Here is a 22,576-nt window from a genome sequence, read left to right on the forward strand (position 1 = left end):
CCACTTTTTTTTTTTATTCCTTTAATCTAGTGGTGACAGCAGTTACTCTGGTGTGTGTTTACACTGGCAGCCATCTTTTCAGGAAGCTTTACGCTGAAGACTGAAGTCAGTTTGGGTGAACGTGTGTGTCGTGCTTTGGTTTGTTTCAAGTGTTTTCTGTATTTTACATGTAAGCTCAATAGAAATCTTCTGTTGAAAAAGAGAATGGAGTGTACATCTTTGGGAAGGATACTCAATTACCCTCAAAAAGCTGTAGAAAGCACTGGCTATTGCATGCTTCACTGTATGCATTAGCAGGCAAGCTAATTTATCAAGTATACCATTTCATAGTTGAAACAACTTGAACATTTCTGAGTATTACTAATAGAACAACTTCGAGAAAAATGTACTTAATGCACAAAGCACACTTATCCTTTAAATTTACCATATTAGCTTTCAATCATCAGGCCTTGAGTGCATGGGCTCTCTGGATTGCCAGTCAGAACATATGTAATTTTCCTGTTATACAAGCTGCCAGCAGCACTGTTCATTTTTGCAGCTTGGAAGGGAGCAATAACACTTGAAGCTTATCTGCAAAATGAGACTAGATATTTTGCCATTTTAGTAACAATGTGTGTTCTTCATCATCTGCTGTTTCTCCCCTGAAGAATCTTGTTCCTGTTCCTCTTCATAGTTTACTTTGCATTTCAGTGCCACCTCTAATTTCATGTTACATTTTTGGCAGTATTTCATGCTAATAAGTTGCGGACTATCTTCAGAACTTGAGAGCTACTATGATGCTGTAGTCAGGATGGTGTAGAGAATTCCTCAGTTTACTTTATTTACGGTGTCAGAAAATAAGGACATACTAAGTTACGTATTTCTGAAAAGTAGTTGTAAGAATCCTTTACTAGGCCTTGGGAATTTGAGATTTGTAGACAGAGAAATCATTCTTAATGTCTGGCAGAAGATGGAACTGAACTTTATGTTCTCACTGTGCTTTAGTTCAGGAGAATGGTGCAAATGCTGTTTATGAGACTAGTAATGGTGAATTTTCTGGCTCCAGAAAGCAGGTTAAACATGTTCTGTGGACTGGTTCGTTTGGTACCTCTGTGTAGTGAAATGCAACCTGGACCTTTCACACTCTGTTGAATTACAGATCTGGGTAGAGTCCTGTAATGTGCAGAAATTTTCATCATCTGGAAAAGTCTGCTTTTGAGGTCTGTATGGCTTGTACCCTAGTTCTTTTGCAGCTTTTAACCCATCTGTCCACTGATGCAAGAAATCTGACAATATTATTATATTTTCCTCTAATGAGCTCTCAAAAACACACCAAAGGACAAAGACTCTTTACTACTGAAATTGGTATGAAACACTTAAAATATGTAGTTGGCAGAAAAGTATTTACAGTGTCTGAAATGAATTTACAGTGCGCTAAAGACATTTCAAACTGGAATGATGAGCTGGATTAAAGAGAGATCCTCTTCTATATACAACTTTAAATAACTTTAAAAATCATATATTCTTCAAATAGTTACTTAGTTATTTTGTTTCCAATCACACCCCTTTTCATACTAAAGGGGTCACAGGAGATAAGACATTTCTGTAAAAGGCTTTCATAAATACTTTTAAAGAAAATGGATCTGCTTTGTACCTTCCATCAAATTCCTTTAAAATGTTTTGGCTAGCTGTTTTAATTGAACACTGAGACAGACAGAAGAACTGCCATGTCATGTACTGTTGGACTGCTAGTTGAAAGTGGCATTGGATCTCCTGGAAGGCTAACATTCTGCTGTAGAAAAAGAAACACTGACCTTCATAGCATGGTTAGTGTCACATACTTCTGAGGCTGTTGAGAAACCCCAGAGCCCCTCGAAGGGGTGGATGCAAACTGAATGTATTGTTACTGCTGCCCAGAGAAAGCTGTTTCTGTGGGAGAGGCTGCAGCCTCCTTCGTCTCGTTGGACAAACCTAATTTGTTAGCTGACTAAAGCACCAGGATCTGCTCCTGGGGGAGCCGGGTGCTGTCACAGAGGGGAGCAGGAAAGGATGATGTGAATTCAGCTCTCTAGTGTCTCTTCTCCCTGTCTGATGGAAAGTTAATACTTTAGGTCTCCGAAAAAGGAGGCAGAAGAGCTTGCGGGTTTAGAGGCACTAAATGTAAAACCCAGCCCCATCATGTTTTAGTCAGATTTTATGAATTATGGAGCCCTTGTTCATTTTGCTATTATTTTTGTTTGTCTTCATTTCCCAGGGTTCCTAAGATCAAAGACAGTCAAGTGACTTGGCTGACATGGCAGTAACCATTCATGGGGCAGGCTGTGCAGAAAGAGTGTATGCAGCAGAGTCAGCAACTGTAGAAAATGGTATTTCTCTCCAGCTGCAGAATTGAGGCCTTAATTATGCCTTGTGGCAAAGGGTCACAGGGGACATCTAGTTGTTGTCTTCAGAAGGTTAATGATTCCCGAAGTCTTTCTCACTGCAAGATAGGGAGCAAGTACTTTAGGGAGAGTCACTAACCAAATACTGGGTTACATAACTGTGTTTATGGAAGGACACACATTTGCTAGCAACGTTTTATATAGATGTGTGAAGTTCAGAGATTTGCATTTCTTTTTTCAATTTGGCTGTCATATGAACCTGATTGACTTGAGTGAAGTTACTTTCTGAGAGATGATAGACCTCCTAATACATTTTGTTTATACTTCTATATACAAACAGTTGTCATAATTTTAAAAATACTCCAAGACATTGTATTTTATTTTAGAAAAGCATTCATCTGACTGCATCCTGTGCATGGTTCAAACATGCAAACAGCTCAAATCACATGTATGGGTCTCCCTACCTTCTAACTGAAAGAACAGAGTTCCTTCTGCAAGCCAAATAATATATTCTGAAAGTAAAGAAACACTCTTTGTGGGATTGTAGCCTAAGTTCAGTGCAGTCATCACAACTGCTGCCACAAACCATATCTGTTTAAAATAAAAGGGGAGAAAGACATATTCAGTCTTGCATAAGCAGCAATTTTGAAACTACTGAATGTAGATCTTGTATGAAGACAGTGATGCTTGTCACTGAAGCGAAAGAGTCAAAAAGGCGTGCTTGTGGGGCAGTGAAATAGTTGTCTCTTTCCTACAAAGTCAGGCTCGTGATCCAAAATGTCGGAGAGGAATGCTGCATTTCTATTTAGGGGATATTCTTAACGTGTCAAGTCCATCTGCATTAAATTTACTCTTCCACAGAACTAAAATTCAGGGGCAGATGTGCAGAATATTGACACTTCGATTCCCTTCGGTGTCTGAGGCATCATCTGCTTCTTACTCAGAACAGTAATTTGAGAAACTATTTGTCTTTACATAGATATTCTACATGAAAAGAATTGTTAAAAAAGAGTGAAATTGCAAAACCAAGTATCCCAGACTTAGATTCCAGAAGTTAGTGTCCTAATTTGTCTCACTTCTGCATTGGTTTTTAATCTCACTAGATTTACTAAATTGGTTGAGTCACATTAGATGCACTCCTGGAGCATATCTCCCAGTTTATTTGAATCTGAAATGAATTCAACTCATGCACTTCAAAACTCCACTGTGGAAACCAAAACACAGTAAGTGGGCACAACCAAGAGATTTCACCTCCAAGGATGATTGGAATTAAAATCTTCTTGTAGATACGTCCACTGTTTCTCCTTCTGCTGTCTTTATGCAATGCATATAATAGAAGGAGCTGAGCTATTTTAACCTTTTTGTTCCATGCATGGCCCAGAGCTGTTTATTGCCTCCTGTTCAAGACCTGCTCTGAATCCAGAATTATGAACGTCCTCATCAGTTTTTCTCAGAGCACTCATCACAACAGTACACAGGTGCTTGACAGACAGTAAGTTTGCTTGCACTTCATCTTAGTGATATGGAAGTGTGCAACAGTTCCCCTTCTGCAAGCAACAGCAGACAGTCTGGAGAAGCTAGTGTAAAAGCTGTTGACTCATTTGGGATTCCAAGACTGAAATTCATCAGACTCGAGATTTTTTTTTTTTTTAAGAGAGTTGAACATTGCTCTTGCTCAAACCCCAGCTGTTTTGACCTCTGTTACAGCTGTGAGTGCCCAGCCTTTCTGCAAATCAGACTCCAGATTGTCAAGCCAGACACTGCTAAAATGAAAAAAAATGATTAATGAACAAATATAAAAAGAATAAATAAAAATTGTGTTTGAAGCAAGTTGTCTAGCACCCTGCTGGGACTCTGAGGGAAAAATGGTTGCTAATTACCAGTGGCAACATTCAGGTGCATTTGCCATGCTTGTGTTTTTGTGAAGTCTCTTGTTTCTTTTCCTGCACACTTTCAGCTTTTACAACAGATGGAAGAGGAATATAAGGAACAGATATCTTCAGTGGTCTAGCAGGAGCTGTGCTTGCCTTGGAATTAGAGTCTTCTGGAAATAAGGTAGCCCCAGAACTAAATGGACTTGAGGCTTCCTGTGGATTTGTGTCTTGTGGTTGGTAGGAAGCTTTGGTTGGTCTGATGGAAGCTTTTCCACTGGGCTGAAGGTACTTCTGAGGCTCTTCTCCATGTGAATTCTCTTGTCTGTAGTCAGGCATGAATGGATGTTGCAGTTTTACTTGCATCAGGTCTTCTGGCTTCTAGCCAGCTGCCTACATTACAAAATGTAGCACTGGGTCTATTCCTCTGTGTCATTGAAAATCTCCAAAAAGTTTTAGAAGTTTTATTGTAGGAATGAAAAAGGCAGCAGCATCAAAAAGGCCTTGCTACTATTGAAATCCTATCTAAAGGAGTAGGTGGTCATGTAGCTGGACTGGACCATAACACATCAGTACTGAGGGTCCAAGCAAAGCTTGCACAGACAGCATCAGTTGATACTGCCTAACTCTGGAAGCCTTGATGCTGTGCCTATAAAATTACTGCTTTTAGCATAGTTCTCCCCTATCCCTGTAATTGCCCAGGCTTAAAAAAAGCCCACTGTGGTGGGAAAAAATGTATTGTGTAGCACATCAGTAGGCATAAGGCTATATAGTGTAATGGTTAATGGCACGGTGTGAGGTCTCAACTCTAATGTCTGTAGTACCTCCAATGGACAACTGTCATGGTAGCAGTTGAAAGCCTGAACTGCAGGGGTAGATTAGACCCTTTTGTGAGCAAGTTTGACATGTCTGTTGGTAGTGGAAGGATCTGAAGAACTTAAAAGGGCACATGTGCATTGTTCCTAAATCCTGTCTCAGGATTCTCCCATTCTTTATCCCAGTTGCATAAGTTAGATCCAATGTCAATGAAATAGCTTTAATAGCCATCATTTGTCATAAGTTACACCTGGGAGACCAGTATTGTTTTCTTGTTGTCATTAATATAAATCTATTTGAAGAAACATGTAAAATAATTGGTTTTGCTGAAATTCCCTCTCTGAAACTTCTAGAAAGAGAAACATGAACTGACTTTGAAGTTTGCCCTACTCTGAGCCAGGGTTTGGACCAGATCCCTCCTGGGATCCCTCCTAACCTAAATCGCTCCATGAATCTCTGTTCTGAAACATGCAAATGAAAATGTCAGTGATGTAAGAAAAAGAGACGTTGATGACAATCAATGCCTGTGTGCTCAACTCTAGCTCTTAGCAGAGGAGGTAGTACTTTGCAAGTCAACAGATGATGTGCTTCAGCTTCTGTGTGTGAAGTGCATTCATACTTAACCCAGCTTTGAGTATCACTTTGTTCTCATATGGGTGCTTTACTGTCAGTGATACATAGGAGTCCAATAGTGTTTGGGAAGTTACTGTGAAATAGCTTCTTTTTTATTCTGTAGCAAATGACTGTGTATTTATACCATGTCCAGCCTCTCAAGTGATTTCTGCTATTTATTATTTGGATTATTATCTTGAGCATTTAGAGAATATTAACAATTAGAGTTCTGTAAATTTAATTCTTAGTTGACGAGGACAGTATGGTTTCTACATATAGGAAGTTTCTATATACGGTTTCTATTTATAGAAACATTGAAGTTTCTTAAATATATTAAATCTCCTACTGTGTTGAGAAGAAATAAAAAAGGAAGTATGCTTATCTTTAAGCTTTGCAGTTAAAACTATTTTGGATTAATGCACTAGACCATAAACAGAGTCTTTAAGATTAATGAGCTAAATATTGGAGCAATCACATACTTTCCATTTTCATCCCTTTGCAATTGCACACTGGGACCTTCGAACATTCCTCCCTGTCTTCTCTGTAGACTAATGGAAAGCCACAGGAGAAAGGGAAAGAAGGGAGCTTGTTGTGCTTAGCATTCCTGGTACTACTGCAAAACTTGTGTATGTTTAAAAAAATGAACAGAAAAAACTTTCTTCAATCTAAGTTATACACATTAGTGTTTGGGGGGAGAATTAAGAAATAAGAATTAAGAATTAAAACACCTCAATCAATAAGGTTTATTGTCCTAAATTCCAGTTTAAAAAAAAGATCTCTTTGTCTAGAAAACTGCTCCCAAGGAACAATTGAGTAAAGCCAGGTTGGCAGCCACTCAATTCCCTATCTCTACATTTATATGATTTTAAAAGCTTGTATATCCAAAGTCCCTATTGAACCAAAATTGCATTCAGACATTAGCTGCGCAGCTGGGAATATTTGCTGATTGATGTTTGTTTGTTTCAATAAAATGAAAAATAAAAATTGGTTCCAAATATGCACAGAAGTTGTTGTTCACCAAGTCAGCTTATGTGCAGTGTGAAAGCTTTCCTCCTCGGGACACTGACATTACTATAGGGTCTCCCTATAAGATCTGTATTTGCATTTTTTCAAGTTGGAGCTCATGCTCAGGGGTATACACATATCCCGAAGTTCTGCATTTTACCATCCAGGAGAGTGAGTATCCTGTTGTCTCTGGCCTTCGGGCTTTGCTTTTCTGCTAAATTCTGTAGAGGAACATCTTGAAAGAAATCTCTGTCCTGGAACTAACATCTCTGATAATGGAAGATGGAGGTTTCTCCATATTAGGGCTGGAAGATTCCTTGCCTGTTTATAGCTTTCCCAGAACTCAAGTTTCACATGAAGATATGGAATCTTTACACTCTTAAATCCTTTCTTCCAGGATATAAGATCAGCCATGGCGGATTTAGTTGATGCCAGGATTGCCATGTAATATTTGAGCAAGAAAGTACAGTCAGGTACACTTCAAAACCAAGTACAGTCAAAAACATTTCAGGCAAAGAAGTAAACCCATGTGTCAAGCAAATAAAACATCCTTCTATTCATCATGTAGATATCAGCTGTCCTTGGATCCTAACAGGAATGGGTCCCCTTTTGCTGTAGGTGCTGAATAAATGCAAAGAAGTAAGTAGTTCCCAAAAGACTAAGGTGTTTTGAGGTAAAGAGGCCAGGGGACGAGGGTTGGAGCAAATAGCCAGTGAGCGCAGGCCAGCAGCTCTCTGCCTTGGACTACAGAAAGTTCTCTGTAGCTGATAATCCCTCCTCTGTCCCTGCTCCAGCTGCCTCGCCAGATCAAGTCTTGCGTTTTGCAGTTGAGAATAGGTGTCTGAAGGTGTTTTTCTCAAGTTAGCAGTAACCCTTCCACTCTGTCACTTCTTTCTTGTGTTCAGTAGATTTAGGGCCGAACTGTGTGAGGTGCAGAACAATTCAGAGGAAAGCATTAGATGTTCCTGTAGGTCTAACTCTGAGGCCTTCCTTTAAAGACCAGGAGAAAAGGTCCTTGGGAGTTCACTATGATGAAACATGACAACTCCATGGTGTGCCACCTGCCATACACAACCTTAAAACCAGGCTCAACATGTTAGTATTTAGGTTGCTGCCACAGTTATGCCTAGAATTTGAGTGTTGGCCACTCCTCTTTGTGGTTTCCCCTTAGTGGCAGAGGACCAAAGAAAGCCTTGTGTATCTGCAGGTGCAGGATGCTACACAACGTTAATCCCACCTGGTCTCGACCTTTGTCTTCTGGGCAGCTTTAACTGCACAAGTGTTGAGCTGCTGTTGAAACCCTATGCCAGCTTTTTGTGCCTTTCTCCTGATTTCTTCAATTTTTGTTCGTTGGTCCACTTTGCAATGGAGGGAGCTGCCTTAGATGGTTTTCCCATGTGCGTCCTTCCAAGGAATGTTGTCAGTTAGAAGGACAAACCAAAGCAGCCACTTTATTTTCCAGTGTTTTGCCTCCCTGTTCTCCTCCTGCGAAAGGATTCAAGTAGTAAAGCTCATGGAGGTAGATATAAGCCCAGGGACTTTAGAGGGTGAATGGTCTGTATTTTTGTACAGCAGAATGTAAACTTTGGATGGTGTGTACTCCTGAAAACATTCTGGTATCAGAGGCACAGTTCTTTCAGTGAGACTGTCAGGAGAAGGTAGGATCAGTGAACAAGTACTGATTTCATGAATTAACTTATTTTATACAACAGAAAATGCTGTGATTTGAACTCAAAGTAGCAGTATGATTCCCTGTTCTGTGTTCTAATAACATGTCTCTAACAAAAAAAGAATAGTGGAGAATTTAGCTCAAGTAGGATAGTGCTAAGACCAGGGATTATAATAACCCAAATAATTAAAGAACTGTTTAATCGGAAACTAATAGCTAGGGTATTTGGCATAGCAGATCGTATTACTAGCAGTTGTTTCTGTTATTAAGTTTAGCAGAGTTGTGCTTAGGAACATATGCAAATTCAAAATTTACAACTTCACAGATTACTATTTCTTTTTGTCCATGACAGTTCTGTAACTTCTTTAGAATTCAGATTTATTTTTGTTTGCTACTATTTTGAATACTGCTTTAGAGTAATTGTCACTGTATTCAACTAGGATTAAAATTTATTATACCTAAAGAAAATAATTGTAACTGTTATTAATATTTATTCCTTCCAAGTTGAGTACAAGGTTCTCATTCACATGCAGTGGGCATTTTTTGTATGCAAGTCATTTGGGTTTTATTTTATGTAGTCCAGAGTTGTACTTGGTACAACACCATGTGGGCACACTTGTCTGTTGTGCTGTATAAAACCAGTAGCTAATTTTGATGAATTTTTAGAAAGAAATTGGACTGTAAACTGGACCTTTTGACAATAGCACAACAGGGAAGGGTGTGGGAGCACAATCTATTTTACAGTTCATATAATTTCAAAATGCCCATATGAATTATTCCCATTCAGATTGTCATATTTTAGGCAAAGTGCTGCTGATCATTATTAATCTGCTGTAATATCCAAAGCAAAACAATTATTCTCAGAAATAAAACATTAATGACAGAAGTTGAAGATTTTATACTAATTCCTCTGAAGAACAAATGCTTTCAGGGCATGTTGTAACCAGTACTTGATATTCACAAATACTGCTGAATGACACAGCAGTATTATTTTTTCCCCCCTTGCCGTTAAGAATGTGTTATTGTGTTAAAGACAGATTGGAAAGTAAATCTTGTCACTATATGTTTTAAAAAGCTAGTTGTAGTCTGCTGTCTCCTCTATTGAATGGAGTTGGCTGTATTTTTCTTGCTAGCATTAATGTTCATAAATAAGTTTCTCTTTGGATACTAACTCTGTGAGATTGACCCAGAAGAGGTAGTACAGCTTTCTTTGGTAAGTTAATTCCATTTTTGTCAGTATAAATGGTTAAAGCATCAGCCACCACTTAGGAAGTAAAAGCTGAAGGAACTAAAGGATGCATGGACAATACTGACAAGTTTCAATCCTTGATTCTTGCAGGATACTATTAAATAAAATGGTGTCATTGATTACTGGAGTTCTCATTGTTGGACATGTAACTTAACCTTTCCCAGAATAGCGGTAACCTACAGCAAGAGGTGAAAGAAAAAAGCAGTACTTTCTGTCAAATTCAGCATATCCTCCAGTCCTCTGTGCAAGCAGCAATCTGTTGAAATGCAGGATTTCAGACTACAAGTCTGACTGCAGACCTTCTGGGAGCTGCTCTTCCCCGCTTGTGACTAACACACAGGAGCTGACCCATGCATACAGTGACCACTGCAATGTTAGGAAGACTAAAATAATGCTGATTATTTCCAAGTGTATAAAACCAGGCACTTTAAAACAGTTGGGCCTTTCTGCCCTGCAGTCCCTCTCATGTGGAGGTCTCTGAGCAGCCCTTCTGGGGGAGGTGTCTGCAGGAGCTGCTGGGGCTTGGGGGCAAACCTGCAGCTTTCCAGCCCACTGCACACGTGGGTTTTTCCACTACTTTCAGTGGTTCTTCAAGGTGCTGCTTGTACAAAGCAAATATATTTAGAAGTCTTTACAGACTTAGAGCCTAAATTGGCTGCATGTTTTTTAGCTTTTCTCTACTGAATGGGTTTTGGCTTAAGGCTATTTTTTTAAAAAATCCTTTTTTTTTTCTTATTTGTAACAAGTTGTAATATTCTAACGTTGTACAGTTCTGATTTTAACAGTGGCTTTGGGGGGAATAAGCTGCTTTTACATGTTCTGATGTGCACTGATTTTCTCCCAGTTCAGTATTCAGGAAATGCACTCATTACACATTGTAATTTGAGTTGAAGTACAAAGTTCGTCAGTCCTTCGATCTTGACACTGCATCAGCTGTAGCTGTCAGAGTGCAAACCTGCTAGACATAGATTATGCTGTTTGCTCTGAATCTTATCTAAACAGAGGCTTTTCTAAGCTTCAGAGATTGATAAGTTTCCACACCACAATCACTCCCTCCAAGCACTTCCCTCCTTCCCCCAATCTTTTTCCTCTTCTTGCGTCCCTGAATTAGGCATCCATATAGCCATCCAATGCTGACTCTGTGAGGCTTACAAGTAGTTATCTACACAGTATATGGAGCTTTGAACAGCTTCACTGTTGCCCAAACATTGTCAGTGTTTGAGTACAGCATTTTGATTTCTCACTCTTGATTCCTTGTCCAGTTGCAGTTGCCTTACCTGGTGCTGCAAGAAACCAAGCTCGATAACTGGGCAACTACTGTTTCATTTAGTGGGCCAAAAGGAAAGTATGAAAATCAGAAATATAACAAATTCTTCTCTAGCACCCAAATGAAGAGGAAAGAAATAATTTGGTTTAGTATTTAAATAATGTTTTGGTTTGTTTTTTAAACTAGATTTTATTGGAACTTTTAAGGACCTATTGTTGCATGTCTGATATGGTCACTGTGTGTTGGCAGATTTTAATCTGTTCCAGTGGCTTGCTGGCTGGACAGGGATTGCATTATGTCTGCATTTCAGTGGCACTGCCAGGGGACATCGGGCTGTTTGCCCTTGTCTGTGGACACTCAGAAATTAAATGTAACTTAACCTTAGCACAATCTGGGGAGAAATTACTACAACCTTGCCATACTCATTTTTTCAGTAAGATTGTGACATCTGTGCTGGCAGAAAAACCCCACCCTACAACAACAAAAAACCCCTGCTAAATCATTTGTGGTTTAATCATTGTCATATTACAACCACAAAGTACCCTAAGTAGCGGCCAAAAAAATCCTGTTAGGCCTTTTCTGAGCACTTTCGGACCAAAGTGGCTAAATACCACGCAGTAATTCTAGATTAGTTTTGTATGCTGTTTCTACTTTATGTTCTCAAATAGCTTCTAATAAAACATCAGAAAATAATCACTGGAATGAAAATACAACTGAGGAACAGTTTATAGTGTGATGTGTTGTAACAACTCATCTTTTTAATTCTACTGTTTAAAATGTTATGGTATGTTCATTAAAAGATAGGGATGTTTTTGATTCCTGGTTTCACTAGAAGCTTTTTTTTTTTTTTTTTTTGAACAGAAGTCTTCCCTATCAATGGTGTGAGCAAAGACGTTACAGATTATTGCAGAGATCTTTATATGATGTTTCTGAGTCCCTAAAACACGATGTTTTATCTGAAACTGGGGGGGGTTTGGCAAACATAATTAGAGAGGAAATACTTTCAAGGAAGCAAAACAATACGCATCTTTTCTGTCACAGTAGTATCTAAGAATAACAGGTAACATTTAGGTTGATGGCAATAAATTTTTAAAAACCCTTTTTAGTAAACTTAATGTATTAAGTTTGCCATTTTTAAATACAGTACCTCACACGTCTGCAAACCTCTGCTATACTGTTTGCATGGTATCTAAAAACTAACAGCCCCCATAGTTACATGTTTAATTAATCCACGATCTGTCACATTTCATTGTCGGACATAGCCACTGTTTGGTCGTTGCTGTGTAGTTCATCCGCTCTGTATCTCAAGGGATCTCAAATGCTTTGGTTGCTGTAAAAGGTGCTTTTTGTCCTGGCCTCTTGCCCAAGTACATGCTGCATGGCAGGTAACGAATCGCAACCTAATGAGCCTTGGTAACAACTTTCCTGGGGAGCCAGTCGCTGGTTCAGTGACCTGTATTACGCAGTATCTCGTTTGGCAGAGAATTAAGAATGGAGCAGACACATCATCAGCAGATTTTCCTGAGTGCAGACTCATTTTGGTACAAGCTGTCAAAGTCCAAGGACCCTCCAATCTAGCTTTCTAAACCTCATCTGTCAGTGGACTATAATTGGTTTATAAATTGGCTTAAAGATAGTCATGGAACTAACCTTTTTACACAAAAAAGCATGTCTGCAACTATGATAAACTTCACCAAAGCTTAAAAATAATACTCCTGAATAATATATGAGTAAAACATCCTAGTGGGTGATTGGTGGTGGGAGGATAGCGCAGGCTGGTGTTGCAAAACAGTCAGCCGTTGCAGTAACTCACATAACTGATGTTAGAGCCACTTGTGTAGAAGTTGTTTTGTTGTAATTTTTAGTAGTTTTTTAACTGTGTTTTCTCACTACAAGAACGCTAATATGGTGTTTGACTTCTGCTGTGTCAGCTTGCGACAGGTGACAGAGCTCTCCACTGGACCACCGCTAAGCCAAAAAACTGAAGTACCTGAACATCAAGTAACCTCCATGAATTAAGGATTCTTTGTACAAAATGTTATTCATTCAGCATTGTTTAGTTAGTGGTTTTTCTTTGCATCTGCAAATGCTATCCTGTTAGGCAGATTGTTCCCTGGCTGCCTGCACAAAGGCTTCCTTGTTGTAAGTTTCTTTGTTTTAACATGCTAAAGCTATCCACACATAGATGTGTGCACAGACATCTGAACAGAATGTAGATATTTTTGTGCTTTAACATAGGGATTCACATATCCTCACTGCAAGTCCTTCTGGAACATCCAGATTGTTGAATTGCACATTATGTAAGAGTACCAAAAAATTCTGCTTGTGGCTTTCCTAGTCAAGTTAGCTGTGATATTTGATTTTTCCTCCCTTCTCTGCTTTTCACGATTATTAGAAGTTCGGTATGGACATAGGAAAATTAGATTAGCAGAATTTGAGGACTTTAGCTCTTCAGGTATGCTTACTAGTTAACTTAATTACAGTTGAGTGCAGACATGTCAGCCAGTCCCAGAGATGGCTGGGTTTGAACAAGCCACTGTATTATAAAGATTCCAACTGCCAGGTAAACCTAATACAATTTTAGGTTTAAAGTAAATTTGAAGAATTGTGTATTTCTGTTTATGTTAAATGTATACAACATATGAATATATGTATAAAATGGACTAAGATCTTTCTTGAATTAGGATGGCTTCCTTCAGTAGATTGTGTTCTGTTCTTTTAAGTAATTGCCTTATTACTGTAAAGTAGTTATTTTTCTTAACAAAGTTAATGTTTTTAAGATTATAAGGGTACTAGGAAATGTGTGAAGATTTGCGTTTACATCCCCTTTCTTTGTCAAATTTCCTGTTTAAAAAAAGGGGAGAAAACCCATTTGTACGTTTATTCCTAGCATAACGGGAATCAGCTCATATCAAACAAGACAGGGATAGCATCATTTTTTTAAGTGAAGAACAGTAAGATCACTCCACTTAGTTCACTGTCTCTAGTCAGCTCAAAAATATCCTCATATTTCATCTTAGCACACTAGTAATAATCTGTGTATGTATAACTGTATTATATGATGCTTATAGGTTAAGTGGTTTGGAGGGTTGTGGCCTAATAGTGCAAAATACCACCACACTGTAGTCACAGTAGAATAAAACATGAAGCCAGACAATACAATAGAAAATGCAAGCTATCTATAAACACATTTTTAAAAAAATTAAGACTGTTTGAACACCTGTTTACTTATAAAACAAGATTTGTACTATTTAGCAGGGCGTCTCCAGCAGTAGCTTAATTTCCCTCCAGCTAGAGCTGTCCCAGTGCTATCTGCAGTGTGCATGAGAGCTGGAGCTGAAGAACTTCTCATCTCTAGCAAAATGATGGCACTGGCTAGATGATAGAAAGAGTTGTCCAGAGTCATTTTGCTGGCCTCTGTCTGAAGCACTTCCCTTGTTCTGAGAGCCTAAAGCTGCAGATTTTCCATCCAGCCTCACTTTTTATTTCGCAGTGGAGCTTTTTGTTATTCTCAATCTCTAATGAAATAGATAAGATGAATAAAAACCAAAATAGATGAAGAACACAACGCTCTGGGCAGGAGGAGGAGAAATAGTCATGCTTTTTCTCGATGAGAGAAAAAGAAATTTACAACCACGGCAATCTTTTCAGTTAGGGCAGTAGAGTCATTCATTTGCTCTGTTAAACTTCTGCAGGCAGATGGATATGTGGGTTTGGTGATTTTATTTCTGATCAGTTTAATCTTTGTGTCTCTTGTTAGTTGTATCTCTTCCTTAGTTTGATAAAGGTCACTGTACCTCTTTAAGTGGAGTCTGTGGGTTTGGATTGAATCACAGAATCATGTAGGTTGGAAAAGACCTTGAAGATCACCTAGTCCAACCATTAACCTAACACTGACAGTTCCCAACTCCACCATATCCCTCAGCGCTATGTCAGCCCGACTCTTAAACACCTCCAGGGATGGGGACTCCACCACTGCCCTGGGCAGCCCATTCCAACGCCCAACAACCCCTTCTGGAAAGAAATGCTTCCTAATATCCAGTCTGAACCTTCCCTGGCACAACTTGAGGCCATTCCCTCTTGTCCTATCGCTTGTTACTTGGTTAAAGAGACTCATCCCCAGCTCTCTGCAACCTCCTTTCAGGTAGTTGTAGAGGGCGATGAGGTCTCCCCTCAGCCTCCTCTTCTCCAGACTAAACACCCCCAGTTCCCTCAGCCGCTCCTCATACGACATGTGCTCCAGACCCTTCACCGGCTTCGTTGCCCTTCTCTGGACACGCTCAAGTAATTCAATGTCCTTTTTGTAGTGAGGGGCCCAAACTGAACACAGTAATTGAGATGACTAGTACCAGCACAGCTGTAGAGGGAAGCTGTACTGCAAGCAACAGGCACCTCGTCTTCAGTTCTCTCAGGCACCTCATCTTAAGTTGATTCAGAGCATCCGGGTTATCGTATCCAGAATTATCGTGTTCCTACAACTACAAAATAAATAGGAAAGCAATTGTGATTCAGTAATACTTCCATTTTGATATCTGTAGTATCAATGCAATAGATTGTAATGATTTCAGTTTATCATGCAATAGATTGCAGCCTATTGTGAGATAGCTGTGAAACACAGATGAATCTAGAGAAGTGAAAATTGCAATATAATCGATATTCAAAAAGATAAAAAGATGAATTCTTGTAAAGCATAATTGTTGAACACAGTTGTCAAAGAACAACTGTTTATAGCTCTATTAATTCTTACTGAAGGAAAAAATAAATTCCTTTTTGATGGAGGGAAAACACAAAAATAGCGCATTTTGAACAGGAAGACTGTACATATTTTGTGGGTGCACATCACTCACTTGGGAACTATTGGCTTTTGTGAGGAAACAGCAACCAAGAGTTTGTCCAGCGTATATCGTGCTGCACACCTCTGTCTTGTGGTCTTGCTTGGGGGAGGAAGGTGTTTCTTCAGCTACATGCATACAACAGGCCAAAAAGTTTGATATCTGAGTAATCTGATGGGGAAAAGGAGGCTGCCTGTTTAGTACCTTACACGCTGAGCTGATTCCCAGTCAGTGTTAATGGGAGCGTAAAGGTGCATCTGTTTCTGTGTGGACAGTGTGCGAGACGGAGCAGCCACTTGCTCTTCAGTTTGTTTCTGACCTTCATATCAGAGCCATATAAGACAACTGAATTTTATTTAAGCACTCCCGTAGGATGATTTTATTTCAGCCTTTGAAGCGTCCGTACTTTCAGCAAAAAGTATTAATGTAATTATGATATGACATTCATGTTCACAAGACCCTAGAGCTGCGTGTTTAACTGGATTAAAGCAAATGGAACTTGGTGGGGTTTTGGCCTTAAAAATTGCTCATTTTGTATTTGTTTAATCATGCCAAAATTGAACAAGGAAAATATTCTTCTACTGTACCTTAGCCCTAGTTGTCTTGACTCTGCAACCACTCTGTTGATGATGACTCAAAGCCATGGTGAACTAATTAAGACAGTACTGTGTTACTAACAAAAGAGCTGCTTTCTTCCTCCCTCCTCCCCCCAGCAGTTTGTCAAACAAAATTGTATCCTATACCAAAATAATAGAAATCTAATGTATCCTGGCACTCTGTCTCCAGTCAACCAACAGTATTTTGTAATGCTGTTTTAGTACGTGTATTAGAGGACTTGTGTTTTACACAGCCCATTAACACAAGGGAATCATTAATTTCTGGAGAGTGTCTTTGCCAGAAGGATGTGGGCTTTAAATCTTCTACGTACGTAGAAAAGTACTGTCCATCTCAAATGTTCTAAATGAGTATGATCATTATTGAAAATAATAGGATAGTAATATTTTATGCTCTGCATTTTAAATAACTGCCTTTTACAGTTGACATTCTTTTAGAAAACTCACTGATATATTTGCATCTGCATAGACATGCTTACAGTGTCGTAACATTTTTTCACGTGGATCTGGATTATAAGGTGCTGCTGTTTCTCTTTAGTTTTCTGTGCTTCGTGTGCATGTTAAAATAATTTTGTATTGTTTAAAGTATTTTTGTGCTAATGTAGTTGCTCTTTCCACCTTTGTTTTTTATATAAACAAAGGGCACGTGTTACATCTGGTTTTTGAAAGTTGTCTTTAAAAACTTTTAGCAATAGTTAACTCAGCTGCTTGTTTCTGCTCTCTAAGGGGTCGCCTGGCCTGATATGCACCGTCTGGCTGACAGAGTCCATCTGGAGGAGTTGACTAAAATTGGCATTCTGAAAGGCAATGTAGATGACATGGTGAAGGTTCATCTGGGTGCAGTATTTATGCCACACGGACTTGGACATCTACTTGGAATCGATGTGCATGACGTTGGAGGCTACCCAGAGGTTAGTGTTAGTCCATTCTCAACTGCCTTGCAGATTAACCCCTCTCTAATCAATCAGTGTTTCTCTTAGTTTATGTATGAGTAGCTGGTCCCATCTTCTCAGAGGTGGAGCAGATGTGCATTCAAGTGTGTCTTTTTCTGGGTGTGATATTTTATGCAGTTTACTTTAAGGGAATCTATTTGTTCATTAAAACAGAAACTGCTTATGAGGAGAAGTCAACTGATGCCACCCTTTGGGCATTCTTAATCTGTTCAGTTTCTACATACATTGTGCTATTCCTCCATGAGTCATCACTGTAACATATATCACTCAAGCATACTCTATGCTGTGGCAGAGAGCATCTCTGTCTACCTGAGACCTGTAGTGGGAAGTCTCACTTGCTCCATTCCAGATGCGAGACAGCTATGGGAGCCCACTGCTTCACCTGGGCTAGTAAATCCTGATGGCTGTGTCATATGGAAACAAGCTGGCTCATATTCTTGTCTTGAACTTTGATCTCCAGTGTTAACATGGGCACCTGTGTAGATGTGTTGTCCTGGAATAAGAATAGAAAGAAAAAATTCACCAAGTCTTCCAGTCTTTGCAAATGTGAAAGCATAACCTCTTGTATTCTGAGTATCTGCAGAAATCACAGAATGATTACCTTTTTCCTTGAATTAGCATGCTGGTGCATGACTGGGGTCTGAAAGCACAGAATGGGTAAAATCCTGTAACCAGTGAATGGCAAGATGTTTGCAATGATATGAAAAAAACCATCTGTAAGGGGAATTGAACTTAAGTTTTGAATAAAGAAAGGAAGTTTACAGCAGCTTCTGAAAGATTTCAGAAGGATTTTCTGTGTGTTATGTATTGGTTATTTGAGGCTAACTGTTTAAGGATTTTCAATAATACAGCATGAAAACGGATCATTTGCCTTCTCTCTTATGTAAGGTGTTCTTTTACAAGAACCTGAAAAAGAAACTGAGAACTTTTTAGATAAGGTTTAAGCATATTTTGGAGCTTGTTCAAGTTGAGTGGACAGGCTACATAACAGCTGCTGTTGCTGGGTTCACTTTGGCAGGGAGGGAAGAAACAGTATGTAATATTTGAGGGTACTCGTTATGTTCACAATGTAATTATTGTTGAGACACAATACTGTGATGACAATGTATTGGCATCAGCTAATAAACTTATACGTAATAAAAATGAAACAAAAATCAAAAGCAACCCTATTAACAATTTTAAATTTTCTTCACTAGCTAATATAGAAAGGATGGATGTTTGCCCCTCTATCTCTCCCAAGTGCATTCTCTCTGTGTACAAATAGAGGCATTCAGCAAAGCACAAGGGATGTCATTACTCGGAGAGTTCATGGACTTAAAAATCCAGGACCCCAATGTTTCATGCCTTTGCTTAGATTTTTTTTTTTTGCATGTGTTGTGAATAACCTTTCTGAATTTGGTGGACTTACATAAACTGGAGCACATATTCAAGACTTGGTAGGGTAAAGACATAACTAAATTTTTGGAACAAGTGAGAATTGTGAGAGTGAAAAGTACTGTGCTTGTTTTTTACTTAGAAACTGTATGCTTTTAGAGCAAGTACCTTAATTTCAAGGGAGATTTCTAGAACTGATTTTGGGGCAGTATAGAGCAACTGACCCTATGTACCTTCCATCTTTCAGCAGGTTTCAGTAGTGTGGCATATGAGCTACAGAATCAGTTTTGAAACTAATTTTTATTTACGTATGACCAAACTTATAACTGTTAATTATGCAGTATATTATATAATTTAAGGGTCATTTTTCTGAAAGCAGACCGATCTACACAGTTTTGAATGAGCAACCTGTTATAGATAAAAATGGATATAGAGATTGTATTGTCAAATGAGTTAGGCTTTCCACTTTCATACTTAGCATGTGTAAAAATACCAGAGCTCTGTGCAGGTAGAGAATTTTATACCTGCAAATAGTAAAATATTTGTTTGTGTAGACACGCAACTGCATTCTTACTTTAAGAATGTTTGCATGACTAATCTACTTTCAAAATCCAATCCTAAATAACAAATTTCCTGAATGTGGGGGAAACATGTATGTGAGCTCACAAATAGCCGAAGTCCTGTATTTGCATATGAATGTGCATATAGATGGATGTGTGGCATCAGCTTAGCTTGAAAAATAATGAATTTGGGGTTCTGCAGAAGAGAAGCCCTTTTAAACTGTCTCTGCAGCATTAATTCCACCTCTGTTAGACCCATCACTTCTCTCTGACCCGAAGGATGAGGCTCTTTATATTGGGTCATTTGACTAAGGTGAGGTACCTGAGCACTGAAGCAACCTGATAGTGGAAAACCCACATCAAAAGCCTTTCAATGGGGTGAGCTTCATTAAGTATTTCTGGTCTTGAAGCTCTAATGGGAGGCACGGTCCCTGCCCATGGCAGGAGGGAGCCGTAGGGCTGCGGGGCCAGAGAGGCACTGGAAGGCTTCAGGAGATGTGGTTTTCCCCAGGTAAATCTAAAGGTGAGCAGTTGAGCACCTCTCATGTGAGTGTGATACATGTTTTTATTAAATGGGAGAAGGTTTTTTTATCTATGCCTTGTTGTTTCATGAGAAAACACATTTTGAAGACATCTAGTATGCTGTGGAGTGGTTTTTGCTGCATTTTAAATGTTTACCAGCTAGTGAGATTTTTCACAAAGAATTTCATAAAGCCATTTGTGTTTATTGTACACTGAGCCCATGCCTGTAGTATCACGCTCTTTTTTCTAGCTGGTTAAGAAGCAAGTTATTTGCTTTTGGCTGAGGGAATTTCTGGGAGTATTACAAAGGATTTTTTAAAAATAAAAACTTTCCAAGTGGATATTATTCCATTATTTTTCCTCAAGTGTAAACAGTTACATTTGGAATAATACAATAAGCTTTAATTTCCTAATTTTTATCCGTCACAAAGTTTTGTGTGTTCCAAAAAAACTATTTCCAGACATTGTTAGCTTAGATTAGTTATTCATTAGTAGCCAAAGATTTCTTTTTTCAAAATTGGCAATAATAAGTTTTCATCTTTTCCAGTAAGCTGCTTTCACAGGCAGCATTGAACAAGCACTTTCTTCCTCTTTGACAAACACTGTAAAAAACTTGCACATTTTCTGCAAAGGATACTCTGGGATATTGGAAAAATATAACATTTTCCTTCACTTTTTTTGCCATGATAACGAATAATTGGGTTTGGCCAGCAATAAATGCAGCTTAACAACTGTGTTTAGGGCAAGATTTTTAAAAGACCAGTGTTTCCCATTGAAGCACATAAATAAATGTCCTGATTTTCAGAAGTACTCGGCAGTCAAGAGCTCCTTCGAGAATCGGGTCTCCTGCAGTGTACCATGGTATTCCTCGTGGGGAAACCAAGCGTCGAACACTTCTTTGAAAATCTGTCTGCTTCTTTTAAGGGTCTAACTACAACTTGAGCAGTTCTGGAAATTCGGCCCCAGTGGTACTAATCACTTCAGAAAATCTGGCCCTTAGTCAGGCAGAGCTAGCTTCAAAGGGTGAAAACTCCACTGGGTTTAGCTTCAGCTGTAAAATTTAATCATGGAGATGGTTTTCCCACACTCTTTCATTTGTTTCTGGGTAAATTCGATACGGGATATAAATGAGGGTTTGTGCCTGTTGCAGTGGGGAAAATGTGGTAGGTGATCCCAAATTTTCAGACCCTGAGGTAGATGGGGCTGAAGTTTTCATTTAAATCTAGGTTTTGCGTCTCTAGATGCTTGAGTTGATTCAATTTCATGTTATATTAATTGACTGTAAGGCTCTAAAGAATGCTAAGTACATTTGATGACTTTCTATAATAATAAGCCAGTTAATTTAAGTTAGGTTAATAACTACTGTGATTTTAACATCTTGTGAATTAAGAGTTTCATTTTGTTTTGTCTTTTAAAATTATAAGATTTACCTTAGTTTAAAGTTTTAATTCAATTCTCTATTCTCATGAAAAGCTGATCCTTTCATCGCTATTCTGCATCAGCAAATTAAGGTTAGAGGTTTGTTTTGATCCTGGAGTTATCCGTGTCCTTCCATTACTGTGCATGCTTGGGGAACATCTCTGCTGCTTAGAGAGGTGTACAAGCTGTGTCTGGCTCTAACAGAAATCTTGCTCGCAGATCCCAGATGACTGTCTGGGGATTTAGGTCACCAAACCTACTAGAGAATACAGGAATAATCTTGTTCCCTTTCTTGTTCTGGCAAAAATTATTTTCCTTATGTATCCTACTTTATGCTGAAACAGAAGATTTCATTTTTTTGTGGTTAGCATTGCAAATGATGCATTAATGTTTTTTCCTTTAAGAAGCAGAGGATGAGGTGAATTTACCAAGAGGCCTAAAGCTGTTATGTAGAGCCCCAGTGATGCAAATTGCTTCACTTGGTCATAACCTTGCAAAGCCTGGCTCTAGCTGTGCGTACCCAGGAACTGCAAACATGAAACAACCTGTATGGTAGGTGCTATGAGCGAAGAATGAAGGGGCCTTTCACCAGTTCTAGCTGTAGGTTTCGTTCTTGCAAGTGATTGTACACCTTGAGAAAAGATTAGGAGAAAAAAACCTGCCACTTCTATTTCATGGGGTCCCCTTGAATCACTTTCTTTTTGATTCTTTGAATTCCTGTATAGCAGAGCTGTGTGGTTGTGTGGGCCATTGAGCAGGCGGAGTGCAGGCAAGAAACAAATTGGTGAAGATTTTCAATTCTACAGCATTTCCATGCAGAGCAGCAATGAAGTCCATAGTGCTTATTGTTATCTGTTGGGTCGAACACCCACCAGGAGTTTCCTGCAGTGTAAGCTTCTCCTGTGGGATTTTAAACCCCTCCCGGAGTTAGGTTCATAGATCTTACCCTGCTGTGGCATCTTAAGTGTGCTCAGAAAAACTGTGATCAGTTCCCAGCAGCTTTTCCCTGTGAAGACAGATGCTGGAGTCTGCGTGTTTATGGGAGCTTAGGAACTGAGCAGAGAGAGGCAGGAGAGGAGGGAAGGCTCAGGTGCAGTGCCATGGTGCAAACGGTGCCCTCACACCACAGGGTTTCCCTTCTCTAAGAAAGAGTCGTGTAGTTGGGGGTTTTTTGTGGGTTTCATTGGCTCTGGTTAATTTTTTTGAAGGAGATACTTGCTTATGATTGTTTTACTTGTTGAAGTTTGTTGCAAAAGACTTGGTGTGTTAAGAGAGTTTTTATCTGAATATTTATTGTACAAATCTTTCTGAAATTTTAACAGAAACTAACAGAGCTTGTGTGTTTTTGAACAATTCATTCTAGGCGCAGAAGGAGAGAAAAACCAAAGTAATACAGTTCTGCTTTCAATTATATGTAAAAGTAAGGTATAAAAAGTATCATAGGTATGCTTTA

The 22,576-nt window shown here is 39.0% G+C and overlaps 1 protein-coding gene across 2 annotated transcripts in view; it reads left to right on the plus strand.

The window, feature by feature from the left end:
- PEPD (peptidase D) overlaps window positions 1–22,576 on the plus strand; it is a 140,262-nt gene that overhangs the window by 102,820 nt on the left and 14,866 nt on the right. For both annotated transcript variants that reach the window (XM_074840155.1, XM_074840156.1), the window contains one exon: window positions 17,022–17,206. In XM_074840155.1, the coding sequence (XP_074696256.1) occupies window positions 17,022–17,206 (185 nt within the window). The remainder of the gene's footprint in view (window positions 1–17,021; window positions 17,207–22,576) is intronic.

This window comes from Strix aluco, chromosome 14, assembly GCF_031877795.1.
Source record: "Strix aluco isolate bStrAlu1 chromosome 14, bStrAlu1.hap1, whole genome shotgun sequence".
In the NCBI taxonomy this organism is placed as follows: Eukaryota; Metazoa; Chordata; class Aves; order Strigiformes; family Strigidae; genus Strix; species Strix aluco.